The 17,382-nt window shown below is 45.8% G+C and overlaps 2 protein-coding genes across 3 annotated transcripts; both read left to right on the top strand.

Moving 5' to 3' along the window:
• Window positions 1–3,985: 3,985 nt before the first annotated feature.
• Window positions 3,986–5,344, top strand: LOC135902739 (uncharacterized). Its single transcript, XM_065432996.1, has one exon. The coding sequence runs from the start codon at window positions 4,098–4,100 to the stop codon at window positions 5,043–5,045; it is 948 nt and encodes a 315-aa protein (XP_065289068.1). The 5' UTR covers window positions 3,986–4,097; the 3' UTR covers window positions 5,046–5,344.
• A 519-nt stretch (window positions 5,345–5,863) lies between these two features.
• Window positions 5,864–9,731, top strand: JTBR (jumping translocation breakpoint protein JTBR). Of its 2 annotated transcripts, none has more exons than XM_065433101.2 (4): window positions 5,864–6,128; window positions 6,293–6,503; window positions 6,805–6,887; window positions 9,457–9,731. In XM_065433101.2, exons 1-4 carry the CDS (start codon window positions 5,950–5,952, stop codon window positions 9,611–9,613), a joined length of 630 nt encoding a protein of 209 aa, XP_065289173.1. In that variant the 5' UTR covers window positions 5,864–5,949; the 3' UTR covers window positions 9,614–9,731. The 2 variants fall into 2 exon arrangements, with proteins under 2 accessions (XP_065289173.1, XP_065289246.1); XM_065433174.1 differs by having other exon boundaries at window positions 5,886–6,128; window positions 6,359–6,503.
• The last annotated feature ends 7,651 nt before the right edge of the window (window positions 9,732–17,382 follow it).

Raw genomic sequence — 17,382 nt, forward strand, 5'->3', positions numbered from 1 at the left:
TCAACCACTGGAGCCTCCCTTCTCCTCCCCGAAGCGCGATCATAACCCGCCCTTTCCCTCTCACACACACGCGGTTTCCTTTCCCGTAGCCTCCTCCCCCCTTCAAAACGTAGCGACGCTGCCTTCCTTCCTACACCCCAATTTCTTCCCCTTCTCTCTCCCTTTCGAGCGTACTTTTACTCCCTCGCCCACTTTGAGCGTACGGCTGCGAGGGCTGAGCGCCGCCCGCCGCTTGCTTTACTTTGTGCTTGGCCCTCCTCTGCTGATGTTGACGATTTTGGGCCACTGCTGCAGCGTACGCGCTTTGCGCTCGCTTTGTCGCACCGCTTTGCCGCCTGTTTCCCTGACTCTCTCTTTGCCCTTTTGTCTCTCTCTCTCACTCACTCACTGTTTGGGCAGCAAGGTGACTCTCCTCCGCAGCTCTCTCTCGCTCAGTTTCAATCAATAGGGCCAATCAGGGCCCTGCGGTGCCGGCCACGTGACCAGACGTGCGTTCCAAGACGCCCGCGCGTACGCACGCGCGCGCTCCTCCACGCGCTTTTGCCAGGCGTTTCGCTTCGCTGGCTCCGTATGAGGGACTTTAGCTGCGTGAAGCTCGTCAGCGCCAGCTGTCGACCCTCGGAGAAACTGGAGCACCACCGCGTCGATACTCAAAAAGCGCGGGAATTGCATCAGAAGCAAGTAGCGATCGGTGGTTCGGAGGGATGTCGGCGATTATGCGGCGACGACGGGCTGCACTGCAGCGCGGCACCTCCGACATTCCTTCCTCACTCCCCACCCTCACCCTTACCCCGCTTTCTTTTTCTCCCTCCAACTTTTTTTTCGTAGGTAAAGAACGTTCACGAAGGCGAAAGCGAACGTGCACCTCGCGACATGTTGAGAAAAGAAGAAAAAAGGAGAGAGGAGGGGTGAAAGAGACAGACGGGGCTCACTATGAAACGAAGGTAGTGTCAAAGAAAGCAAGCAACGTAAATGAGGCTTTCTTCGGTGATGCCAGCAGGCCCAAATGGCGTCCTGATTACGGCCGCCGTAATATCCTCAATAGAACAAGATGAAAGCGATGATAAATTGTGCGGTGAGGAACGGCACCGCACAATTGGGAAAAGGGGTCGAACTCAAAATATTAGGTAGACGAGTTTCCCTCGAGCAAGAGAATGAAAACCAAGTAAAAAAAAGAAACGGTGTACCAGCTATGGAGTCGCAATTAGGAACGAAAAGACTAACTTCCGAAGAAGCCCCACTGAGAAACAGAAAAATATTTTGCTAAATATTCACGCTTCATTCTCGTCTGCTGCTGTCCTTCTTTTCCTTTGCTTTTTTGGTGTGTGTGTGTGTGTGTGTGTGTATGTGCGTGTGTGTGTGTATGTGCGTGCGTGCGCGCGCGCGCGCGCGTGTGTGTGTGTGTGTGTGTGTGTGTGTGTGTGTGTGTGTGTGTGTGTGTGTGTGTGTGTGTGTGTGTGTGTTGGGGAAGGGCGAGGTTTTTTTTTATGGCAGCAGGTTAGGCCTTGTCGCTTCTTTAGGCCCTGTTTTGAATTGAAAACATGGCCGCGTTTTTGTTTCCTTGTCGTGTCGCTCCTCCTGTAACAGTACGAAAAAAAATAGAGTCGTCTGACTTGAGCCCGAACTGCGTAAGAGAATATTCTCCGGGAAGATGGGGATGCGCGAAATGTTACGAGGAGTAAAACGACATTCTTTTGTTCCTTGAAGGCTGCGTTGATTGCTTACGTTTTTTACGCATGGGAAAGCCTACAGCTTAGGAGCAGAAATTTCGCTCGTTCATGCCGGGGTTCCCAGGGCATCTGTACGACGGCAACATCAGATCTCCCTCTGGCAACCTTAGCATGAATCTTTATAGTTTCCTCTAAGGTCTCTGAGATCTTCAGCGCCATACGATACGACAAGGGAGAGTTCGCGTTGTGACAGGGGCCATATCAGCACGGGTAAGCGGTTGCAACCTCAAGCTTTTCCGGTGTTCGGCAACGTTCTTTCAGCAAGTCCGGGGAACTTTTGGAGCTGCCTTACCTAAATGTTGTGTGAGCTGCCATTTTTTTTCTTTTTACTCCACACCTTTAATATCTGCAGTTCCCGCGCTTTTTCAGAAACTAGTAAGCTTAATAACTGAAGTTAATTATGAGGATGAGAAGACGGCAATGTGCCAGATCGACGTCGGATAATTACGCGGGCGGAACCCCTGCCCCACCGAGGCATATTGGACCGCTGTTGAGCTGTCCTGGAAAGTCGCTTTCAGGCAAAGCATCCTTGTCGTGCCGATACATCAACGCGTTCGAATTGGGCTTCAGGTTTCCGCTGCCGTCTGTAACAGCTCCATTTCATGGGTCTAATTACCATCATGAGGTTGCACTGCACAGTGCTTCTCTTTTCAATGTCCTGATACTATTCCCACTGTCGGATTGTAAATCGTGACGTCACAGTGGTCCCCTACAAGTTTCGGTGCTGGCGGGCTCGACCCGCCCGTGCTTACATGAACGCTGCAAACGGGCCGCGATGGGTCAACCTACCCGATGGAGTCAGTCCCACTCCACGCTCGCTCATCCCGACTGGCTAGCGCTTACATCAACACGACAGGCACATTCTATCCCGACAAGCCGACTCGACCCTCTTCTGTCGGGTCCATGCAAATGGACTGTATGACGTATTTCTAGCTCCCGAAATTGCTTCCGCTGCGTTTAACCAGCAAAATCATAGCATTTAAGATCCGCATTTCAAATCTAGAGGACGCCACCGGTGGATTTGCACTAATTTGGACACTACCTATTACGACAGAGCCCGATCGGGATCGAATTTCTCGGCTGCAATTAGCTTCCTTGCGCAAGCTGGGGGAGGGGGGGAGCCTATTGCGGTCGAAAATTTCGATCTGGATGGGGCCCGTTCACGGTCCGCCGTCTTTACTTAAAATGTCGCGGCCACACGCGTTTCCGGCGCCTGCGATCACTTTCGGCACTTGTTGGCACTTGCAGCACACAAAAGCATGGCCTTCGAGATTTATATTGATTACTCGGATGGAGCTGTCGCTGAAATATGAGGCGTCCGAAATATGACGTCTAAATCTCTTCCGCCGCATTCAACTGAAAAAAGCATAGCCTTTAAGATTCGCAATTCAACCCTAGAGGACGCTACTGTAATAGGCGTGGATTTGGGTAGTGTTCAAATCCACGGCTTATAGCATGAAGGAAGGAAAGCGTAAACGAGGCCCCGCCATCACAGACGTGTTGGAGAAAGTGTGGTGGAAATCACGGGTTATTTTTCGCAAATCACGTTTCCCTGCCCCCGAGAGTTTGGTGGCGTCTGTTGCGATCCCGGAGGCAGGACGCGCGGTCTCTCGTCAAGCCATTGGTCGAGCGCGCGCTAGCCACGAATCGTCACTTCCTCCGCAACAGGAAGTAGGGTCGGCAGAGCAGCGAGCGCCATCCCTCCGCGACTACCCTGAACTACAGGAACCTCCGCTCCAACGGGAAAACTAGCGCCGCTTCAGGCATCTAGTAAAATAGGCATTAACCGGGCCTTTCCTATTTTGTTTCTTTCCTCCACGGCTTATAGAACTTATTGCATAGAGTTTTTCAATATATACACCATAGTGAAAAACTCTATGGCTTATAGAGTGAACCCATTTGCATTTAAAATGCGGATCTTAAAGGCTATGCTTTTGCTGCGTGAATGCGACGCAAGCGATTTTGAGAGCCGAGAACGTGTCACAGACATCGCGTTTTGGATACCACTTATGTGAAATGCGATATCTTGCATTCGGCAAAAACCCAAATAAGGTATTGTTAGCTGCTCAATTCTTTTTATTCCAAAAATAGGCAGATAATTGTGACTCCAGCTCTGTAATTGCTTGAGGCGTATGAAATTAACAAAATCGTAGGTTTTAATATTAGCATTTACTGAACCTTTACTGAAAGGCAATCGTTACTGGGCGTTTCGTTTTCAACTTTTCTATCGCATCTTCGTTTTCCTACTCTGGCAACATGGGAAATCTAACGAAAGATGGCGCCTGCTAATAATTCGTGTTGACAAGTGCGACTGCGACAGTGGGACGCCGTTCGGTGCGTTCGCTTTCCTGCGGCTGCCTGGAAACTATGGCGGCCCTGGGTAAGCCAGAGACTCAAGTTATTGACTTGAGTGGCCCCCTGCCCGGTCGGCTAGTGCTTGAAAGAGATGAGGAAGTGGTGGGTCGCAGCAGCGACTGCAGCATATGTGTGCGTTCTGTTATGGTGTCCCGACGCCACGCCGTCTTCAGCCGCGACGCAACGGGCCTCTGGCGAGTCGCGGACGATTCGAGCATGAATGGTGTGTACGTGAACGGTTTACGAGTCGAGACCGAGAGGCCACTGGTGCTGCGGCAGGACGACGTAATATCGCTGGGTCCACCACAACGAACGAACCTAGTTTTTCGATTCGTCACAGACGACCCTCGGCATCGAGCTGGCGATGCAGGTCAACGCCCCAAGGACACCGCCTCCTCTAGACCTCGTGCATTTCTCCTTATGATTGGCGGTGGCGCCAACCAGCTGCCCAAAGAGCTCGACAGCAGCGGCAAGGCGGTGGTGTCACACAGGGCAGCGAACGCGGCCGACGAAAGCGAAACTTGCCCTGCCGACAGAGACAACAATAACGTGTTCGCTCAACCCGGTGTTTCACCAGGCAGCTTCGCAGCTGCGGGCCGAGGTGACGTTTTCTCCAAGCACAGCAAAAAGATCAGGTTGTCCGCTGGCGACAGCGTCGTACGCAGGGTAGAGAGCATTATGGAAAACGAGCTGACGTGCGCAATTTGCAGCGAGCTGTTCGTGGATGCCGCCATGCTGCAGTGCGGTCACACGTTCTGCTCCTACTGCATTCACAACTGGAGGAAACAGAAGAATGTATGTCCTTTCTGTCTCGCTACAATAAGTTCGGTCACACGGTCATTCGTCGTGGACAACATCATCGACGAACTGATTTGCTTCAACCCAGAACTGAAGCGGTTTCGGGAGACATTAGCGCACTCCAGGTTAGCTGCCTCGTATGGTGACTCCTCGAAAAACTAAACGCTGCGCTTTTGTAGTGATTTTGCTGTGAACGTTTTTCACCCGTGTGTGCGCTAGCGCCAGTGTTCTCTTTGCTTTCGCCCCTGATCCTTTTCTCTTTTTTTGCTCTCTCTCTCTGCACGAGGAAGAAGGCCAGAATGCTGCGAACAAAAACGACGTTAGAAGGCCTGCCACAGGGCATATTTCTCTCAAAGTTCTATAGAAATCAGTTTTATCCTTTCTGTATGTGTGCAAGAAAGATTATTCCAGTTTTGCTTGTAAAAAGAAAAATAAATATTGCCTATTGGTTGCGTCTTGTATTTACATACAATTTTCTTGTTTTCGGGCTCCTTGCGAAAGCAGAGAGGCTATAAGCGCATGGTTCTTATAACCTCTTTGCTCCGATTGCCGTTGCAACCTGTACCAGAGTACTATGCAAGTAATACACACACGTGTGTGTGTGTGTGTGTGTGTGTGTGCTTTTGCAAACTGCTAGAAGTCGGGGAAAACGCCAGCCATCGCGCGTTTGCTACCACCGTAATTATAGACCTCGTAATGCCTGCCATGTATATACATACACGGTGGCGGCGCGTGGATGGAGGGACGGATCTATGGTCGGTTTTGCATTTTGCATACAATAGAACCTGTACATCGGAACTAATGCACTGATTATATAAGTAGCTGCAAAAAAATTATGAAACGCAATGGGGTGTTGCAAACGCAATGTGTGAGCAAAAAAAAAAAAAAGGTAACCTGAAATTTTCCGATATTAAGCCGCACCATTTTCGATCGACCAACGGAAAGTAAAATTTTCGGTTTGCAGTGGTCGACTTCTGTTTCTTCTAGTCTTGCGCGAGGTCAAGGTTTATAACACTGATGAAAAGAATAGTTTGTCGCTTCATTAGTACGCTGTCACGCACGCAAGATGCATGCCTCCTCGCAACACGACTCGGCATGTAAACAACATGGCGGCTTCCAGTTCGGCGATCGCGGAGACTTGGACTCTAGGGTGAAAGTATCTGCTCCAAATGACGCGATTGGACTCAACATGATCGAAGTGTGCTCCCTTAAGCGCATAATATTCCTCACTGTCTTTCTTATAGGGTAAGCTTACGTTCATCTTCCTGTAACCTGATTTGGCCAGCGTATAAGTTACCTTATGACACCGCCCGCCTGTGTTAGTACATTTCGCAATGCTTATCATTCATTCATTTAAAACATGTTCGAAACATTCGTGTAACACGCTTTTCTTGAATTGATTCTTGCAGCAATCTGGTGTTCCACATAGTATGCTTCCCAAATGAAATTCTAGTCTGTTTTTGCTTTGTGGACAGCGCCTGCCTGATGATCTTGACGCTGGAAAGCATCCTCTCGGACCACGACAGTGATCGAAACGGTTCAAATTCTTCAGAGGGTTGCTGGGAAAGGGAAGAGTACGTCGTCAAGCAGAAGTGCATGCCTTGCACCGAATTCGAGAGGGTGAGTGACACGGTCTGACGCACACGGCGCAGCTCGATTACACGCGTAACTTTGCTGCGACCTTTCGTCACCCAGCTGCCGCAACGCGATTTTGCAGTCTTTCGCTACTGACCGTGTTTCGTTTGCAAGAGGTTTGAAACTGCTCACCTGATGCAAAGATATTCGGCTTCGGAGATGCATGCTTGCTTGCGTGGTCTCACTTTCGCTTTGTGCCAGCTCGTTACTTCAATATGTAAATGAGCGAGTTCACCTGCTGACATGCCTAATATTCTGACGTCATTGGTAATTTTCTTTCTTTTAGGCAAGCAAGCACCTGCCTATATGCATTCAGTCCAAGTACAAAGAACTAGTCACCTGCAGGAACTCGGGAGACGTCTATCGAAGGTACGTATAACGTGCTGAATCTTTTCTTTCGCTGTGAAAATTAAGTTTCGGCTGAATTTTTGTGAGGTGTGCAGGTGTTTCTTACCTTTCTTTTTGTTAGGTGCTTTTGAGCGTTTACTTGCCTGATTTATCACAGGCAGCCACAGATGTGTATTTTCTCTGTAACTGGAGATTAAGGTATTTTATGCGTTTGCTTTTTGTTATGTTTGTTAGCATAGTCATACGTCACACAACATTCTTGTTCTTTTTAATATTATGCTGCTGGTTTGCTATACATTAAAGGGTCCTTGAAATAGTTTGCATCATTGTAGATGCGTAGGGTACTGCTACAGTAAAACAACTGCACCACAGTTTAAGTGAAGCGTCTCATATTAAGAGTGCTACAGATAATTACAAGTTACCCTCCTCCCTAGCCATGCCTTTTCCCTTAACTCATTCTCTGAGAGGTCAGGGCTAAGCTCTGCCTTCATTGGCTCTGCACCGGGATGGGACATCGTGTCGTGTACTTCCACTGTCTTGGAGCAAGCACACAAAGCATCTCCAAACTCTCCACTAGCCACCTTACTGTTGAACCCCAGTGAAAGCTATCCAATCAGCGTGTGTTGCAAGCATTCTGTCGCAGCGCCGAGAGTGTCTGGTTTTCTGGTGAGCACAGACGAGCTGGGTGTTTTGACGGATGAGCGTAGGTGTAAACTAAAGCCCCTCCATACTGCAACCCCTGTGGTGAAGGAGCTTCAGCATAAATGAGAGCGGCCTGAGCGGCTGGCATAGTGCTGCCACCTGTTTGTACAGCCAAACATAGAGCTAATATTCCTGTAAGCAAGTGTAAAACATTTTAAACATTTAAAAAGGCAACATGTTCACAATTATGTTGCTGCCGAAAGTTTACACCGGCAGCAAAGAAGAACATGCTTAGTTACTGCCATATTAGCTCTGTGTTTGTCTTGTTGAGCTCTCTCCCACGAGGTGACTGCAGCCTGCAGGCTCCTCACTTTTGTGCCTCTGCCCATGTGGCAAAATGCCCAGTATGCCTGCAATTACCAGAATACCAAACAGGCTAAAACTCTCTATTGTTGTAGTAATCCTCCAGCATGAAGTGACAGCCACAAACTCTTAGATCATGGCACCGATCGGATACCGACAGTCTCATGCGCTGCAGACACTCCGCTCGCCTGTTGCCTAGCAGAAGGATACGATATCACAGTTTGATATGCCACCAATCACTATGTTTGCAGCCCACAACGCAGCAAGGGCGATTCATGGTCCTTGCGAAAATAAACCTAGAGACCAACACTGACTGCACAGCTCACGTCACCACAGAGCACATTGTAACACGAGCACACAGCTCTCTCTGTTTTCCGGAAGTGCTCGAGTGTAGTGATAAATTGCCATTGTGTATTCTCTTTCTGTTACTTTTTTTTTTGTAGAAACAAATAGCCAACATTTCAACTATTACAGACAACATTTGTTCACCATAAAGTTGGAAATATTATTGATGACGCTACCTGTGTAGCCAGTCGGATAGCTTCCCCAACTGATATCACATGCACCAACTACATAAATTGATGGGGCAACTGAAAACTCAGGGGAGTGGCATCGTTGCAGTGGGTAGCTTTACACGCCCTATGCGGAGGGCCTAAATGTGGGAATGATCAGAAGGGCCTGCCCTAATGACTCAGTACATATGTACAAAATCGTCAAAATCATTTCAGGGTTCCTTTCAGCTGTTGCAAAACGAACTTAACTTAATGCAAAAGAAGCAGTTCCACTAAATTTCTGCAGTTTATTTACGGTTTAAGTCTTTAACAGGAGTTGGCTTTAGGCTTCATCGCTTGGCAAAATGTAGTAGAAAATAAGAATGTGTACCGCAGTTGCTCAGCAGTAAATGCGGTGTACTATGCAGAAAAAGGAGAAAAATGTACAGAATGCTGTTGTTTATTCATCGTATTTCATGTTTATTATACAGAGTTTTACACTGTTTATATGCTTGAACACCAATGTATTCTGCCACTTACCTTTCTCTATCGAAACTGGGTCTTGGTGCATGCACTTCACACTTTGCACTTCACATTGTTTCATTGGCAAACGAGGCATATAACAGTGCTGAGTATTACACTATGCAATACCAGGCCATAAAGTGCGATTTTGCTGTGAAATTTGAACAAGAACGAAGCAGAGGTAAGATACTTTTTTTTTTTCAGGACTTGCAGAGAAATGCGCTCCCTTTAGTAAACGGGCTGTCTCTGCTTACTGATTTGCTTTGGTTCCACAATTACAACATGTCCCCTGCAGTTGATAATTCAGAAGCTGATTACTGAATTTCAGCCGACTCCCTAATGCATTACTGATGATCATATTAATCTTTTATTCTGCTGCGATCAATGATGTGTTTCCAAAAGAAGTCATCTCTGAATCCCTTCTGCGTTGTATTCAATAATCACTTAAAGCCTTCCCTGAAGCACCTGTATGCATGTGCTGATATTTTGTGTGCATGTGTGTGTGTGTGCGCACGCTGTGAATATTGTGTAAACTTCTACATGCCATCAGTTATGTTTCATACATGCTGCAGGTGTGACAACGAGAAAGAAGGGCAGCACTTCTGGATCTTTGAAGGCAGCATGCTCGTCACGGGTCTCCTGAGCTCACTCTCGGTCGTGCTTCGACAGAAGCACCTTGACCGCAAGATGATAGAGCGCATACAGCAGCAGGTAGCTGCAGGAGTATGACCCTGCATGCCCCCACCCTCACCTCCGTTTCTAGAACAATCTCACCCACCTGGTTCATGGCTATTTATAGGAATAAAAATTGGTAAACATGTCTCCTAACTCAGATACATAAAATTAATTGCTGTACTGGCTTTCAAATGACTGACGTCTCCAAATGCAGGCTTTCTTCATGGAGTAGCCATGAAATTTTGTAATGTAGTCAAAAAACTAGCCAACCCTGCTCTTGGAGAGAAGTAGTCAAGCTGAAACTTTGTGTTCACAAAAGGAACCCACACTCTGTGCTACTCAATGCGCGTGCATATGAAACACACCTTCATCAATGACTTCGCACTATATGCTTCAGTACCACCAAGGATAGAAATATGAAGGGCAGCTAAGTGCACATTATTGCTTTAGTGCATTCGTTGGTCATGCCTGATAAGCCTTGCAGATAACATGGATTAAGCATACCTGTCCACTCATGGACTTTAACATTCGTAAAATCCTTGGGTCATGACACTGATAGAAGGGAAGATGGTGGGAGGGGGAGGTCAGCAAGCGTTACTATGATGTTCGCCCTGAGCACATGCCTTTTGAGGGATACATATACAGTTAAAACTCAATCTAACGAAACCCGATTTTACGAAGTTCCCGATCTAACGAAGAAATATACTCCGGCAGGTACCCATAGGGTTCACTGTTATCATCAACCAGAATTAACGAAACAAACTTGGCCGAACGCAATTTAACAAAGTTTTCCTGAAATAATTGAGTTAAAAAAGCAGTGATTTCTTTATTTATAATTTTGACAAAGGCTGATTCCTCTTCGAGTGTGTGCTCTAAAGCTGTCGCATTAAAACGGCACCATGGGCACATCCCTAGCTTTCTTTTGGTGAGGCTTCATGCTGCACCCATGCACGGAACAGCCGACTCAGCATTGCCTCAGTAGGCAATGCTGAGTCACATTGTCACATGGTTTATGCGACGGATGGCTGGATTAGCGGCAAATACAATGCCACGGTAGCCTTTGCATGTCGCTAGGTTACAACTTCAGATTTCGGAGGACCAAAAAATTCCTTTCTCGATTTTACAAACTTCCCGATTGAACGAAATGATTTGAGCAGGGTCATCACTCCATTAAATCGAGTTTCAACTGTACGTACTTAACAATGATTTACCTGTGAATGCAGCTCAAGAGCAGCAGCAAACTTTAAGCAGCAAATACTGGCAAGCAACATTGCTGTTGCCGATTTCGCCTTCTACAGGAACCTGTCTGTGTAAATTTGCTCAAAGAAAGTGTCCCTCTTGCTTTCTTTCAGCAACACAAGACTTCTAACAGAATAAACTCGAACTGCAAAGCAGAAAACATTGACAACAGGGCAGACATGAACGGAAGGCAAGGCATGAAGACTGACGAGTGGAACTCTTTCCTAAACAGAATTTGTTTTTTGTAAGACTTCACCCAACATTTACAAAATTGTAAAGCAAGCCGGAGTTTATAAACTTTACAAACAATTCAGGAGAGTTGGCAGGTGTGAATTGAGGCAACAAGTTGGCAGCGTTTTATTCACTAAGCTGCCATCTTTCCCTGTCAGCACATCTTGCTCATGTGCTCATATGGTTCGATGATGCAGCTACCTTGTGTCCTACAAGGCTTGAGGAAGGCTCAGATGCACTCGCCATAATTTACACCGGCACTCAGATCTTGTAGCCCTTGCGGAGTACCCGGACATTGCCATTCCTACATGGATATAGTGTTACCTTGTGTGACCCTGATGGCTCATCATACATAGCTTCTAGGCTAGACAGGTCATCAACGTTCCGGTATTTCCTGATGGTACACTCAGATCCTTGAGAAATTTGAAGCATTCAGCACCCTGCTCAGACTTGATGCTCCCCTGTAATTCCTAGCTTACGACAGTGTCTCTGGGAATGTTTACATCTTCTGTTGTATGACTGCTAAATTTTGACCATTGTCTTTCTTCCGGTGAGTGTGTGGATGGACTCAAATGATGCTTACTGTATTTCACTTAGTAACACAATAGCGTTAAAGAGCCCGTGTTGCAGAAAATCCGGTTTCGGCGTCGGACATGGTTTTGGCAAAAAGATTTTCGTACCACGCATACCCAGGCCCTCCATGTGACGCAAGGAATTTACTAAACTAATTGATTTTTCAAGCTGAAATGTGTGGAAAAATCATAAACTACGACTTACACACAACCTACAGACATGATAGCTCTCGGTTGTAATATGACTATACGAGAAAATATTATTATGTTATGCAAAAACTCAAAGAAACCCCTTTTCCAGCATTTCTACAATTCACCGACCGACCACGGCGTCCACCATTTGCGTGCGCTGGCGCGCGGGTGGGTGTCTTGGTAGCCACAAAGCGATGCACCCAGTTCCTTGCAATACCTCCAGCTGGCGCTCGCCTCCACCGCATTGTGGCCCATGCTAGAGGCCACGTTTCTACCACAAAGCCTGCCTTCGTGCATAGCGTTCGCAGCCAGTGTTTCTCAGTAAACATTATGGTTACATACGCTCCAGTTTCCGGGAAGCATGAGAAGCACTCAGGGATCTTTGAATGCTATCGCGTTCCACTCTTAAAGGGCCCCTCACCAGGTCTGGCCATATTGAGCTGTCAAGCGCAGAACATACATTGCGCGATAACAATCGTGTCTGCAACGTATTACATCGCTACACGTCGCGAAAAGATCTGAAATTTCAATCCAAACGCAGTTTCCCTCTTGCGGCTGCCGCACTCTAAGCCGGACGGTGATGTAATCATGCCCCTGCACCTGCATAATCGTGTCCGCAGTGTGATGTCGCTCATGGTGACATGTGACTTCGAGAATTATTCAAGACAACATCTGTTATCTGTTCGTTTTGTTGCTTGAATTGACGAATTGAAGTTTAGAGAAATAATAAAACGCACAGACCAGGTGTCTGCATGTTCTTGTTTTACTTCACACCGCAGCAAGAGAGATGTACTTCCATTTCGTATGCTTGTTCCCACGTCATGCAGTTGCGCACGCAGACACCAAAACTATGCCATTTTCTACCGTGTTCCAGCATGTGATCATGCACTGCGATCCACATGTTCTGCCTCAGTATTTGCGTAGCACTGAATTATACCGCTAGTCATGTTCCTTGTGCTTAGCATGCAAAATCGTGCACTGCAAGAATGAGACAACAGCTCGCAAGTGACGCCGTTGGCGGAAGTGCGTAGAGACGAAAAAAAAAAAAGCGAGAAGCAAAAAAAACATGAAGGCAGGGCCTGTGATGTAAACGTCACGCGATCCTCGAGGTCTGGTATGGGAGAATGGAGGAAAGGAATTTCGCTTGTGTAGGCTAGGCAGAGCGAGTAGAGAGAGCGTCTTGCTTGGCAGTGGAGTCCGCCTGCTGAAATTATGGGTTTGCGGCACTGAAATATTTCTATCTCGGCTATTAGTGAGCCCATTTGAAAAATTTTTTGTGGCAGAATGCTCCCTAGAGGACATGTAACAACTTCCAGCGTATAACCAAAATTTGCTACGGGGCCTGATAGGGGCCCTTTAAAGGCGAAGCTTAAGCGTCGACCAAATTTATTTATTTATTTATTTATTTTTGATACCCTCAGGGTCAACAGACTGTTCTTACGCAATCCTTAACTGTTCTTTCCCATTTTTTTATATCTTTGCACACACACAAACACACACACACACACACAACCCCCTCTCTTCTCGTTATATATATATATATATATATATATATATATATATATATATATATATATATATATATATATATATATATATATATCTTTGTTTTGTGCCAATATTTGACTCTCTTTATGCATCAGTATCTTTTTACCGATTTTGTCTTGTGATAAACTGTGTTATATGGCCCTCTCACGCTATGCCTCTTTGTAGGCCTGTGAGGTCTTTCTAAATAAATAAATATACATATATATATTACTACTGGATGTCTTAGCTCCCAGTGGTGCAATACATTGTGTCCCCATCCTTAAGGTTGGGCTCCTTATGCTTAGATCAGGTTCGAGGTCAGTCAGACAAGGTCGTCCCGGTATACGAAGGATCTGTGCATCAGTTTGAAAGAGGAGTAGCACAGTTGAACATACTCTCTGAATCAGCATTGCATTCCTGGCCACCAATAATTTTTTTGGATTGTTGAATTTGGCTGATTTCATAATCAGATTGTGGTTTTGGCAAATAAAACCCCAGAATTTAATTAATTTAATTAAATTTGACTGATTGCTCGCTGGTACCCAGTAACCCATCCGACGTACCATGTATTTTCGACTAATTAGCACCGCAGCCTTGGGACTAGTTTTGTTGGCACTAATACTTGCGACATTATCCTATGCTTGTTTTATTCTATGAAATGCTTAATAGCCTTAAGTGTCACTAGTCTCAGTCACTGGCTAGCTGCCTTGTTCTGACAACCTTATGGCTGCCGATTGCCGACATAGCTACAGAGTGAATCATACTGGCAGCTACTGTACCATTGGGATAAGGAGGCTCCAACTACCCACCCAATGCCTTCAGACAAGAGAGTGTCTGCTTTATGCCCTCATTCTCGCTCATTAGAAGCCGTAGAAATCAATGCCTCCCGAGTTGTTTGGAACCTCTTCTGGTCTACAATTATGTTGATGCATTTTCTGAGGTGCTGGCAATTTGAGCACTGTCACATCAATCGACACTCGCAAGCACATCAAGATCAGCCACTTTCCTCCAATCAGGTCTGAGCAGCAAGTGCATTGTGGGTGGCAGGGGTAGAACATCTGCAAGTTTTCTGTTCAGTTCCGAGTGACTTACAGTTGGTGTTTCTGCGTCTTAGTTCACAACAGTGACTGTTTCGTGGTTGCCGTAAACCGTCTTCTTTATGTCAGGACAGAGAAAGTTCATGTCCGCTATTGACACATTAGCATGGCAAACGAGTTCTGTGAAAGTCCGCAAAGTAAAGGGTAAATTGTAATCCACCCGCCTATAGCACCAAGTTGCAGAGAAAACCCATACGGGTTTCCCTGAAAGAAAGCTTTCAGTTGACGAAAAATTTGTCCTGGTCTGGGGGACCAAACCTGGGACCAACGCCTTTACGAGACAGGTCACTCTGCCATCTGAGCTACAGGAGCTGGTCCAAGACAGGATGGTCCTTTGCATGCCAAAGTATTTCAGTTGATGCTGCCCACAAAATGTGTCCACATTTGCATGTGCTTGGTCACCTTGTTGCATGTCATGTTTCTGGCAATCTGTGTTTGAAGCTTTGTCAGTAAGCTGGTGTATAAACTTGTGGTGTGAAAAGCTGTGCCAGACATTTGTGCGGTAATGATACGCAATCTGCCTAGTAAATGCTGCCTGTTGCAACCACCAGCGTTTTTGTGCGCCTGCACTTTGCCCAGCTAAGAAGCTTTACTCTTTCAATACTTCCAATTTATGCACTAATTTGATCGAGCATTAAATGGAAGCCATTACTTTTCCATCAGCAGAATGGCTGGCTCTTGTAGTCTGAGAACATATGTGGCATGGGTGGGCATCACGAAGTAAGGATACAAAACCAAAACCAATAGAAATACCTGGAGAATAACCAAGCTGCTTCTACTACATAAAATGCAAGTCTGTCTTCCAGCACCAGATGACCACATTTGCTACAGTTTCCAGATTTGTTCTTTACACATAAGGCAAGAACGGGTCTTGCACATTCAGATGGATACCGTTTACGTTTGCTCAGCCAATAAAACTAGACAACTGCAGTGCCGCACGTGGGCGCTGCGGCTGCAGTTGTGGACGCCATCTACAGCAAGCAATTTACAACAGCCGGGTGTACAGTGCACGGTCTTCCTCCCTTTCCCTGCACTGTGAAAGCACGAATTGCTGCGTGTGTAAACTTGTGTAAAACGTGTGTAAAAGACTGCGTGTGTAAACTTTACAGTGATGGTTTGCCACAAGTTCTTCGTGTGAAAGGACACCACCATCTGATGTGGATCAAGCTCAAACAATTATTTTTACCATTGAGACATCGCAGAAGCACAGCTAGCCTTACATCATTACGTCTACGGCATGGAACAAGTGATTAAAAAGAAAAAGTTCTTGTGCAAAAGAAATGCGCGTCGAAGCACATGTTAAATTTCTGGAGGGCAAAATATGTTTTCATACAGTAATTTTCCAGCTAAATAGTTAATTGTTAGATCAGGTCGGTTTCTTTCTTTTTTTTTTCAGGTGACGAAATTTTTTATTTATTTATTTATTTAAACATTCTGTTAACCCTCATGTGAGGGTTATTACAGGGAGGGAATACATCACAAATACAAAACTGATATGGAGGGAACTTTGACCAATCATAAAACTTCAATAAAAGATCATCGAAAAATATCAAGATCATCGAACAAGTGGCATAGAATGATTGACAGGAATGCAGAACATCAAGAAATGGTTACAAATGTGGCATAAATGAAGGCAAGTGTGGACGTTCATGCTAATTTCATGCTCCTTAATAAAATTCGAGTCAGCAGCAGGTTACGTTCACTTTTGTGAGTCTGCAGCAACTGTGGGTATTTAGTGATCTCTTGTGCGTTCTGTTTAATTTACATTCTGCACTTTCAGAGTGGGAAGGCTATGAGTAATTATTGTCATTCTGTATACTGCGTTTCTTTTGCAATATGTATATCTAAATAGATTATTCACACTATTTTTCTGTTATCCCGCATGTGATAAATATGCATAATTTTATGTTCTTACAGCACACGTCAGTGCGAGAAATGTTAGGTTATGTTAAATTGCGGTGTTGAACATTCAGTAGCTGAAAAGCCGACTATGAGGGACACCGTAGTGGAAGCCTCCATACTTATGTTCATCATCCGGTGTTTTTGACTGTATACCCCAACTGCAATACACAAACATTTTTTTGCATTAAATCTCTCAGAATGCAGCCGATATGGCTGGGAATTAAATCTATGGCCTCGTGCCAAGCAGCGCAATGCTATACAGCCAACAAGCATACTGAAGAAGTAGGGCAAAAGTGAAACGAAAGCTCGTATTTGAGTTTGTTGATACATTTGACCCTCTGTTAATTTTTTTCTTACATTTTTGATTGCTCATTTAACTTTCCAATACGTATATCTCTACTTCCTTATTTCATGAAATTTAGGCCCCTGGGATTGGCATGCTCAGCTTATTGTGAAGACCCTTGTACATTTCGTATTCTTACCACTTGAAGGAATCAGCTGTACCTCTCCACTTCACCCTCCTCTGCCTCCTTCCGAGGCTAACAGGCGCATTTTTATACATTTCGACTACTATCATCATACTCTACATGCCTACTTAGCAATTTCACGGCTGTGTGTTTCCATTGAGCATCCGTGGCAATTGTTGCCTCGTCAAATACAAGTCCAGTTGTTAAAAGGCTGGCTTGAGATACATCACTTCTACGAATGTTGGACCTTTTCATGTGAAGTGAATAAAGAAGCGGCCACATGCAATGGGTAGGGTGAAGTCAGCGAAGCAATCGGAAGAGGCGATGGGTGTGACCACCCATGAAAGTTTGCCTTGCTCCAGTAGGGGAACGACAAGTGCTGGCATTGGAGAAACTTGACGTGGGCTGCTCTATAGGCTTGCTAGAAATTCTGCACCATACACAAGTTTGGTTAACTGATCTTATGACTGAATTTGCCTATTATGTGTGGTCATCAGACAAAGGCACTAACCTGCAATCATGGAAGGTGAAGCACACTTGCACCCACATCCCAAACTGTTCTGGCTCTTGGTAGACAGAGTGCCAATCCTTGAATA

This window comes from Dermacentor albipictus, chromosome 1, assembly GCF_038994185.2.
Source record: "Dermacentor albipictus isolate Rhodes 1998 colony chromosome 1, USDA_Dalb.pri_finalv2, whole genome shotgun sequence".
Taxonomy (NCBI): Eukaryota; Metazoa; Arthropoda; class Arachnida; order Ixodida; family Ixodidae; genus Dermacentor; species Dermacentor albipictus.